The sequence below is a fragment of the Diabrotica undecimpunctata genome, chromosome 8 (assembly GCF_040954645.1).
Source record: "Diabrotica undecimpunctata isolate CICGRU chromosome 8, icDiaUnde3, whole genome shotgun sequence".
Lineage (NCBI taxonomy): Eukaryota > Metazoa > Arthropoda > Insecta > Coleoptera > Chrysomelidae > Diabrotica > Diabrotica undecimpunctata.
Window position 1 is genome coordinate 118,399,191 of NC_092810.1, and position 12,311 is coordinate 118,411,501.

The 12,311-nt window shown below is 29.9% G+C and overlaps 1 protein-coding gene across 1 annotated transcript in view; it reads right to left on the reverse strand.

Annotated features, from left to right (window-relative positions):
* Nucleotides 1-306: 306 nt before the first annotated feature.
* Nucleotides 307-12,311, reverse strand: part of LOC140448537 (succinate--CoA ligase [ADP/GDP-forming] subunit alpha, mitochondrial-like) — a 38,595-nt gene continuing 26,590 nt past the window's right edge. The window contains exon 4 of the mRNA XM_072541619.1: nucleotides 307-640. Within this exon, the coding sequence (XP_072397720.1) occupies nucleotides 366-640 (275 nt within the window). The 3' untranslated portion in view covers nucleotides 307-365. The remainder of the gene's footprint in view (nucleotides 641-12,311) is intronic.

Below are 12,311 nucleotides of genomic sequence, written 5' to 3' on the forward strand. Positions count from 1 at the left end.
AGGTACATCTCTTTTTAAAACGACCCGTGCTCTTTATTTTTTAATTTTCTAATCGATATTATTTTTTAATATTTACTTGTTTTGTCATCTTGTCCAATGATAGGCACATTATTAGTGAGCTTAATAAGTAAGTTGTCTAATCTTGTCTAACTCTACTTTTTTACTTTAGAAAGATATGACCCTACAACAGAGCTACCTGTGACTTAATTCAGTTATTGCTTTAGATATTAAGTAAGTTACTACTATAATTAGCAATATGCCGAAATATTAATGTTTTATTTTAAATGTAAATGAAAAACTTGAAAAGTAAATAACGAACATAATTCTAGGGGAATAAAGCTATATTTAAATCAATAAAGGACACCTTAAATCTTGCTGTTTTCTTTTAAAGCATTATACATGGTTTGGCCAATTTGAGTCAGAACTCCTGTCACTTTAACGCCAACTTTCTCTAATGCCTTTATTTTGTCTCCAGCTTTACCTTTTCCACCAGAAATGATTGCTCCGGCATGACCCATTCGACGTCCTGGTGGAGCGCTAAGACCCGCTATGTATGCTATAACTGGCTTGGCATTAGGACCAACGTTGTGAACTTTGAGATATTCTGCTGCTTGTTCCTCTTGTACACCACCAATTTCTCCTATAAAAAATGAAATTTTTATTTCATGAAATGAAATCAGATACCTAATATAATTTATAATTTCTCCATCCATATAATTTATTTGCAGTGTAGCTCCAACTACTGAATATATATATATATATATATATATATATATATATATATATATATATATATATATATGTATGTATATATATATATATATATATATATATATATATATATATATATATATATATATATATATATATATATATATATATATATATTGTTATGATTCAATTTATCCGCCAAAGATAAAATTAAAATTACTAAAAAGACCATCTAAATAAATTTTCAAGATATCCTGGAGAGTTGTTATGCTATGTAAAAATACAAAATAATATTGGTTTGCTCTTAATATTTCAAAGTATAAAATATTATAAGTCAAATAATTCACCTAATAAACTATAAAAGATATTTCGAAGAAATGAAAGTCCATTATCTTTGGATTACCTGTAGTAAACAAATTTTAAGATATGCATAAATTATTTTCTTTGTAAAATATATATTCGAGTGACGTGAGGTAGCTTAAGTGAAATAATGGAACAAAGAAAATGGATTTTCCAAATAGACTTGTACGCCGATACGGTGAATAAGACAATAGAATCGAAATATTTAAAATGTATAATTGTTCGTTAGTTTCTAAGAATTTGTAGAACCGATTAGCATGTTAATAGTTTTTAGAAAATTTATAATTGTAGGTAAAATTGTTTGTTTGTTATCTAAATGGTAGATGGGAATACGTATGACGAACTTTGATTGGCAAAGAGTGGAAAAAGTGGGAGATTTATGTAGGAAGGAGAGTTTAGCTAGATTTTAGAGGGAAAAAAGATAATCAGTAGTTTTCCAAGGATGCAAGGCGAACAGTCGTTGTTCTTTGGCGGTTCCCAAGTGATAAATGTTTGTGAGTTTTCGTGGACTAAGTGTATCCTGACGGAAGCTGATCCAGTAAAATATTGTAAGTCATACTTTTCTACTTATATATTCGAAGAGTCACTGTTCATGCCGGAACGAGAGATTCAGTTTATCGAGAGGAGAAGAGGCTAGCATCTTTTGAACGATACGTGCATCTGAAGGAGATCATTGAAGACGAGAGGCTCGCAATAATTTGTTGTAAGATTGCTGATTACCTAGGGAACTGCTAAGAATAGATAGTGTAGGCTACAAGGAACAAAGATTTGGACAACTCATCATCAGAGAGATAGTTTTTATTTTTACCATTCGTCAGTTTTTCTTAATCAACAAAGTTTTTTTTAATTGCTTCAGAAAAGATAGAAATATTGATCAGGAGATATAGAACAAAAATTTTGATTTGAAATTTTAATTTATATAGTGTATAACATTAAATTTTGCAGGTTCACGTACGTAGAACAAAATTTTGATAATCCTTATATGAGATATTTTTTGTTTAAGATATTTTAGTGTGAATTTTATTTTAATATATAATTTTGTATCATATATGACTATTATTCCGATATTCCTTAGACCTTACCTATCATATGTAAAGCATAGATATTGAAGCACGAATATAACCCTGAGATAAGAGAATTAAATAGTGTGATAAAATCAGAATTGCATCATTTAAATAAGTTTAATTAATTAATTAATTAGCTAATTAATTGCTTGGCGCACCTCTGACTTTTAATATCACATTATTATATATATATATATATATATATATATATATATATATATATATATATATATATATATATATATATATATATATATATATATATATATATATATATATATATATATATATAAAAATATTAAGTCTCTGGACACAACTTTGTTTATCTACACTGGATTGCAGTTTTCCGAAACACATTTTTATACTTTTTTCCACTGAAATTTTAGTTCCATATGTCACAAATATGTTTAAATGGAGGATGAATGTTATAAATAAATATTGCGATATATTTTTATATTAAAGTTACAAAATTTTCCATATTTTTGTCAATTTTATGAAAGCAGCTCCAAAGAAAGCGTGTACATTATTACACGTTTCACAAAGGACTCTCCTCTATATTTTCAAGCACACTGTTTTTATACCTTTTCTCCTAGCGTCCCTTTTTCGCAAATGAAAATTAAACAAAATTAAGAATTCTTGCTTTGAAATTTTAAATGGACCAATCAGGAAACACTTTTGACATTTAGAATAAATCTACCTTTGATATAAATTTTCGAAATATATGCCTAAATTGTGTTTTAATTTTATCATTTGAGTAAAATTGAATACTTTAATTATATTTAATACATTCTCTGCATTAATTTTCTTTATGACCTATTTTTAAGGATGCTTTCTTTAAAATTTTACAGACATTTAAAGTTCATCATGTCACCAAAATTTATAGTTTTTGTTCTTACTTCTACAAATTAAAATTCAGATATTTTAACAATCAGTATAAATACATTATTAACCCTTTCGCTCACGAGTTTTTGTTTGCACAGATAAAAATTATTTTTTGGTTAATATCTTGGTAAAACATGATAAATAACACCCTGGAATTGTTTTTTCATTGTTTGCTTCCTTAGGTATATGAAAAAAATAGTGTCTACAACTGTAGACATAAATAATGAATTAATTTATAGAATTTATTGAAGAATGAAAATACAGTAAAAAATAAAACAAAATGTAAGTATGTAACATAACAAAAGGTAAGTATTTATTTTACATGGAAATTTACAAAACAGTTGCGATCTTTTTGGAGGCACAAATGCACCTTATATTTAGTGCAAGTCCATCTAGACTTGCCTTTGCAGCCAGCATTCTTGCACCGTCCAGGAAGGGACACCCCAGTGTGCTCAAGCATATGGTTTATGTTGTCTAATTGTACCGCTGCAAGAGGCCTTACTTCAATCCTAGTTCGACTCAGTTGAACAGGGGCATCATCTTTTGAAGGCCTTTCTACTTTCTTCTTGGAAATGTCATTGCCCTGCTTGATGAGCACCTCACCTATCTCCATTCTGAAGTGCAATAGGTCTAGTTGTTTTTTCGTTGGGGGACCAAGTAATTGGCAATCTTTTCTGTACTCTAAGCAAGAATTTACAATTGCCATATCCACCGCATGAAATATCATTCTCAGTGTCCATTTTTTTGAGCGAATTTTTGTTCGGTATAATGGTATAAGAGCGTCAGCTTTGTCGACTCCGCCCATTGAAGTACTGTATTCCTTCACTATTTGAGGTCGGTTTACCTTAATTCGTTGTTTTGTAGTTTTATCCCAACGTTTTACTGTGTCTTGTTCTCCTATTCCTACATAGTTTGAAGCCAATGCTATTTGTTCATCCACGCAAACATAGTTCTCTACTTCTAGCTCCCTGCATCTATTAAGTACTGAATTGAAGACTGGTCTCACCTTCCATAGCTTGTCGTTCTGATTTCGGTCCTCCAAATTGTTAACACAATGTAGAAGGGTTTGAAGTTTGTAGAATCCATTTATGGACATTGTCTCGGGAAATATTGACACCTTCAATGATTTATTCCAGTACATACTTGGACGTGGAAACTTCAAACAACCAATAGTAATGTGTAATCCAAATAAAGCTTTTAGCTCTTTCATATTGGTTGTTGAGAAATGGTTATTATTATTCCGAAGAGCATGAATATTGGTACAATCGACAATTTTTTCGAATAAGTTTTCTGTAAAATATTTCATGAAATAGTCTACTGGATATATTTTATTCTCAAGCGAAAGGTTCTGAACCTTTTTTTGTCTAGTAAACAAATTTACAAGTTTTATGTCTTAAACACCACCAATTATTAAGATATTTTCCATTATCATTTTTGACTACCTTGGAAATTGAGAAATTATCACATTATATTTATTCTTCTAATTGTGATTTGCCTTGGATATCTTAAAATTATAACAATATATATATATATATATATATATATATATATATATATATATATATATATATATATATATATAAGTTATCGACCCATAAATTACGAACTAAGCTTTAATGAGGTAATGACCCAAGTCCAGTGAACTGAAGAACGCTGATTAAGACAACATACGTTCCGAATGTTATACTTTTAATATTATATTTCTTTCTGTATAAAAAATCATATTGTTAGTTAGTCTAGTTTCTGCTTTTATCGTAGTTAAACCTATTGTTAGTATTTTGTGTTAAATAAATATTTTTTAAAAATATAGTTTTGGAAAACTCAAATATATTTGGCGCAGTCAGATTGGATGGTCAAACGGGCGTTAATGAATATAACTCTCGGTTCGTTTCTACGATTTTTTGACCATTTGAACCATATTCGCGAAGTGAATTCCAGTTGGGCGAATTGAGTAACCTGACGAGAAAATTCGTACTTCTATACCGGAGGGACTTTCAAGTGAATATTGTGAGTGTCTCTAGATCCAGTTCCAAAGCAAGGTATTCCATGGACAAGATCGCTACATTACTGTAAGTGAATTAATGTCATATAGAGAGCCTAATTTAACACTAGATACTGATTATTCAGAGAGTAGTAACTCAGATACAGATTCTGACTCAATTTTAACTAATTTAAATTTTAATAGTAATAATAAAATAATTCCCGAAATATTAAAATTAAATAATAAATTTAAAATGGCAGTTCCACAATTAAAGAAAGAATACTTAGATATGATTCCAGATTTTGATGGAAATCATACATTACTTCCTAGATTTTTAGAAATTTGCGAAAAACTTGTAAATAAATTTTATAATGCTGCGGATGTAAATGATTTTCAAAATGAATATTTGATGTCAAGTATTATAGCAAAAATAAAAGGTGAAGCCGCAATTAATATTTCTTCTTGTATTCTTAGAACTTGGCAGGATTTAAAAGATGCTTTGATAAATTCGTATTCAGATAAAAGAGATATTTATACTTTAAGCATAGAAATTTCAGACTTAAAACAAGGCAATGAATCCCCATTCGATTTTTATAACCGAATTCAACACCTATTAAATCATCAAATATCTGTTTTGTCTACAAAAACTGAACATATGGTTGAGATTAATATTCTCGGTAGCTTTTTCCGAAATTTAGCATTAAGAGTACTGTTACGTGGGTTAAAAGAACCTCTTGGAACCCTAATGCGTACAAAGAATCCTCCAGATTTGAATTCTGCATTAGGCATTCTGACAAACGATTTTCAAATATATCTCGAACAAAATAATTCTTCTCACAGTAAAAATCCCAAACCTTATCAAAATAATAATTATTCATCCAGGCCAAAATCCAATTTCCGACAAAACCAACAAATTATACATCAACCCCAAATTCAATACACACAAAGCAATCAATTTTCAACACAGAAAAACCCTATATATGCTCCGAATTCTCAATATATGAGACAATCTTCTTTCCAAAATAATCCTAGTACAAGCAAAAACTTAAATTTTAATGGAAACAATGATGCTTTCAAGCCAAATCCGAATAGAAAATTCCCAAACCCTACTCCAATGAGTACAACAACTAATAATACGTACAGACCAACGCAAAACTTCCAAAATAGGACTCATTTCCGTAACCCCAATAATTTTGCAAGCCAAAATAAAAATATTATCGCGGAAGAACTTTATAATATAGATAATATAGATTGTCCTGAAAGTTCATCCCAAGACCATTTTTTAGAGGAGCTAGCCTCGGAAGAAAACCACAGCATGTAGAATTATTAAACCTAACTAACAAAGAATGCGAATTGCCGTACATAATTTTCCCTGAACATAATTTAAAAGTTTTAATAGATACCGGGAGCACTAAATCTTTTATTACACCAAAAATAGGTGACAAATATTTTAAAAATTCAATATACAAAAAACCATTTCAAATTTCTACTGCTCTTGGAACAACCAAGGAAAATTTCTGTACCGTAATTCCTTCTTCGTCTATATTTAGGCATAAAAAGCCACTAAAATTAAATTATCATATATTTAAGTTTCACGATTATTTCGATTGCTTATTAGGATTAGATAATTTAAAATTATTACAAGCAAATATTGATTTAGTAAATAATTTACTAAAAACACCTACTTGCTCAATTAAAATTTTCTATTATAGACCGGTCGCTGGCAGCACGAATTGTATAGTAGTGTCTCCACGTTCCGAACAAGTAATTAGGTTAAACATAAAAAATATAGAAAATGGTGACGTAATTGTACCTTATACAAAATTAGGAAAATTAGAAATTCCCCAATGTATTACAAGAGTTGTCCCCACAATAATGAAGCCCTATGCACTATTACGAACTCATCAGAGTCCCATTTTAAAGTTGATTTAAGTTCACCAATAGAAGTTGAAAAGTTCGATGAATACGAACAAATAAATCATCCCAATCTTAATTCTATATATACCGAAAAATTTAAATTTGATATTTCGAAAATCTGTACCGAACATATGAATACCGAAGAGCGGAATTCCATTTTAAAACTAATAAGAGAATATTCGGACATTTTTCATATTGAGGGCAACCAATTGTCTTTCACTAATAAAATAAAACATAATATAAAAACTTCTAACGAGATTCCAATATATTCTAAATCATACAGATATCCGGAAATATATCGTAAAGAAGTCCAAAATCAAATTCAAGGCATGTTAGACCAAAATATCATCAGACCGTCTAGTTCTCCATGGTCCTCACCGATTTGGGTGGTTCCTAAAAAACTCGATGCCTCCAACAAACCTAAATTTCGCGTTGTAGTTGACTACCGACGTTTAAATGCTATCACTTTAGGAGATAGATATCCACTTCCAAATATTACTGATCTCTTGGACAAATTAGGGCGTTGTCAGTACTTTACCACGCTAGACTTAGCATCTGGGTTTCACCAGATAGAAATGGCAGAAGAAGACATCCCAAAAACCGCTTTCAACACCGAAAACGGGCATTATGAATTTTTAAGGATGCCATTTGGCCTTAGAAATGCCCCAGCTACATTCCAGAGGGTAATGGATAACATATTGAGAGGCATACAAAACGAAAAATGCCTTGTCTACCTAGATGATATTATAATATTCAGCACTAGCCTCCAAGAACATCTCATAAATTTAAGAGAAGTATTTCAGAGACTACGTGAATCCAACTTTAAGATACAGTTGGACAAATCTGAATTTTTAAAAAAAGAAGTGGCCTACTTAGGTCATATTGTCACTCCAGACGGAGTAAAGCCAAACCCAGAAAAAATAAAGGCTATAAAACACTTCCCAATACCTGCTACAACGAAACAATTAAAAGGATTCCTAGGACTATTGGGATATTATCGGAAATTTATTAAAGATTTTTCAAAAATTACAAAACCCTTAACAATGCGACTGAAGAAGAATAACGAAATAAATATTAAAGACGCAGATTATGTTGAATGCTTTAATATTTGTAAAGATCTTCTTACAAATCAACCTATCTTACAGTACCCTGACTTTACGAAACCATTTAATCTGACAACAGATGCGAGTAACTTTGCAATAGGTGCAGTTTTAAGTCAAGGAAAAATAGGTTCTGATCTACCAATTGCTTATGCGAGTAGAACATTGAATGATTCAGAAATAAACTACTCTACGATCGAAAAGGAACTCCTCGCTATAGTTTGGGCTGTTAAATATTTCCGTCCATACATTTTTGGTCGTCGTGTGACTCTCGTGACAGATCACAAGCCTCTTCAATGGCTATTTTCGTTAAAAGATCCTAGCTCAAAATTAGTTCGCTGGAGACTAAAACTCGAAGAATATGACTATGAGATTGTTTATAAAAAAGGTGCTCTAAACACAAATAGTGATTGTCTATCAAGAATACGATTAAATGCAAATGAAACTCAAGACATAGAACCCGAAACACCTCCAAATTTCTTCGACTATATAGAAAATTTTGATGAAACATTATTAGGAACCCCAAATAATGTAGATTCAGAGTCTTTGATTGTTGAACCCGATGAAATAATAAATGACCAAGATGCCAATGATGAAGATTCCCATGATAGCGACGGTGTTACAATCCATACAAACAAAGAAAATCCGATTACAGGTATACCTATATCAGAAAGCTCGGTAAACACTGGAATGAATCAAATTATCATTTCTCAAGTTAATTATGAACCAGCAGCACCATCTATTATAAAACTTTATGATAAAAAACAAAGAATTCTTGTACAATTTTCAAAAAATGACACTGAACGCGACATAGTTAAATTTGTAAAAGAATATATAGTACCTAAAGTTAAATATCATTTGTACTTCGAAGATCCTATATATGAAATATTTAGTAACGTCATACAAAAATATTTCAAATCTTCGCAATTATCTCTTATTAAATGCACCAAGAAGCTAATTGATATTCCACCAAATGAAATTGAGGAAATAATAAAAAATTATCACGAAGGAAAACAAAACCACAGAGGATTAGATGAAACAGAAAGTAGAATAAAGGCCTTATATTATTGGCCGAATCAAAGAGCATCTATCCAAACCTTCATAAATGATTGTGAAATTTGCCAATTAACAAAGTACGACAGGAAACCTGTCAAACCCATGTTCAATATAACACCTACTGCAACTAAACCCTTCCAAATTGTACACCTAGATTCGATTACGTTGGAAAATACAAAATTTTTAACTATAATAGATTCTTTTTCTAAATATGGTCAACTATACAAAATAAATTCAGCTCAAGGCATTGAAGTAGCGAATGCATTAATCCGATATTTTACTCATCACTGCATACCAGAACAAATAATATCTGATAATGGAACCGAATTAAAAAATTCAGTTGTCAAAGAACAATTTTACACAAGGTAAAAGTACATTTTATAAGCTCTCAACATCCAGAGTCTAATGGAATTGCCGAGAGATTTCATTCTACGATCATTGAACACGTTAGACTACTAAATAATCAAAAAGAATATAAAAATGACCATATTGAACATAAAATAAATTATGCCTTACTGGCCTATAATAATAGCATCCATTCAGTAACAAAAATGAAACCATACGAGCTGATTACGGGACATATAGATAATAATTCTCCTTTTGATATCAATATCGAGCAACAAGTTTTAAATAATTATATTTCAAACCATAAAGAAAAGATGAAAATACTTTATTCTAATATCAATAAATCTTTACAAAACGTAAAAGAAAAAGTAATCTCAAAAGCTAACGAAAAACGAGAAGAATTACCTGAAATAATCCCCACTAAAATATTTGTGCGTAACAGACAATTCCAAGGTAAAACAAAAAATAAATACAATGCTGAAGAAATAAGCAAAATTAATAAAAAAAGGAAAACCGCGAAAATAGTTACTCGACATAAAAATACTGCCGAAAATATCCACTTTTCTAACGTCAAACGACCTAAAAGAAAACCTTACAAATTTTCAGGTTCCTCGCAATCGGATGCGCAGCAATCCAAATAAAAGATGTTACCCATAATCTAGGCATACTACCAATCAAATTGGGACCTGCAAAACTTCAAAAATCTAGCCACACATTTGTCCATTATTACAATTTAAATCCGCTTTTAGAAGAATATGATAGCTTAAATATACAATATGATCACTTGAAAAATAATCTTTCTAATTGTAAATTTTTTAATAACGAAACAAAAAATTATGTTAATCTAGCACAGTACGTCAAAAATAACATTGAGGAACAATTTGGAAATCTAAACATACATACAAAATTGCAAAGAAATAAAAGAGGTATAATCAATGGGTTCGGTTCAATTATTAAAGCTGTAACAGGGAATTTAGATGCCGAAGATGGCGAAAAAATTAACTCAATACTAGAACACTTAAAGACGAATGAAGCAAACTTGCAAAGCCAAATCAATAACCATCGCTAAGTCACGAAATTATCAATAATTTTAATGAAACAATTCAAAACATACAAGAAAATGAAATTAATTTAAAATCAAAAATTTTGGCAATAAAAAATATAGTAGACTTCCAAACAAATCTTGAAAACGTCAACTATTTAAAAGACATGTTTAACGAAATTATAATAACATACAACCTAATACTCAATACAATGGAAAATGTTCAAAATTCTATTACGTTTTGCAAACTAAAAACATTACATCCAAGCATTATTAAGTCCAGTGAATTATATAACGAACTCCAAAAAATTTCATCACATTATAAAACACAACTACCCTTTGAAGTAAAATATGAAAACATTTTAGATTTCGAAGCTATTTTACAAATAACATGTAAAATAGAAAAGAACCAAATACAATATTTTCTTTCAATTTCTATTAATTATGAATCTAATTTCGACTTTTATAAATTATTACCAATCCCAACTAAAAGTAAGTCAGAATTTGTTATCATGTTACCAAACTCAAGATATTTATTAAAAAACGAAAAAATAACTATTCCTCTAAATGACATTTGTACTTATGGTAAGATCTTTCAATGTCCTGGTTATCTCCAAATCAACCACGAGCACTCATGTGAAGATGAAATTCTATTTCATGGCATCTCCACACACTGCCAATACTTAAAAGCGAAAATTCCATTAAACCATATCGAAATTATCCCAGAAATTAACCAATATTTAGCTGTCTTTCCTAAAGAAGAAAAAATACTCATTAAATGTGCAGAAGAGACGCAAATAAAAATCCTAAACGGAATTTATCTCATAGAGAACACACCATGTAAAATTATATTCCAGAATAAAGAGTTAACCTTTCAAGATGTCACATCAGGACAACCAATGATGATAAACGTACCACAATTAAATCTCGACATTCTTAAAATAGCACCAATGGAAATAACGTTAAATTCATTAAAACTTAAAGATATTCCAAATCATGAATTAAGACCCATATTACAAACTACGCCTGTGTATCACGTTCCAAGTATTTGGACAACACTATTGTACATTGGAATAATTATAACAATTATTGTTCTATTTAAAAAGAAAATAGCGAAAACAAAGAAAAACAATTCTACAAAGAAGGAAGAAGAAGGGCCAACAATCGAACTTCCACAACAGGCTTCGTTCTAGGAGAGGAGGAGTTATCGACCCATAAATTACGAACTAAGCTTTAATGAGGTAATGACCCAAGTCCAGTGAACTGAAGAACGCTGATTAAGACAACATACGTTCCGAATGTTATACTTTTAATATTATATTTCTTTCTGTATAAAAAATCATATTGTTAGTTAGTCTAGTTTCTGCTTTTATCGTAGTTAAACCTATTGTTAGTATTTTGTGTTAAATAAATATTTTTTAAAAATATAGTTTTGGAAAACTCAAATATATTTTATATATATACAGGGTGATTGATTATTGTTATAAAGCTCAGTAGATCCGCTATAATAATAGAGAGCAATAAAACTGAATACCAAAAATTGTAGGTAATTTTGAGGTTCACATTACAATTTTTTTTTCAATGTTACAGCATGTTTGATAACATATTGGCAGACCAAATTTATGTTTGTTTAAATAGAACACCTTATTTTATTTTATATTTGAAATCTTTTTCACTTCCTCATCACAGCTATATAAAGTTTTATTATGTTATTTATTTTAAGAAATTTGGAGAATAATCACAGGACACAGAAAAGAGATGATTTAACTAACAAAACGAAACACATTCAGAAGAAAACATGGGTAGACTACTTCTGATCCCTATTTACTAAAGGTGACGATAATGAACCACCA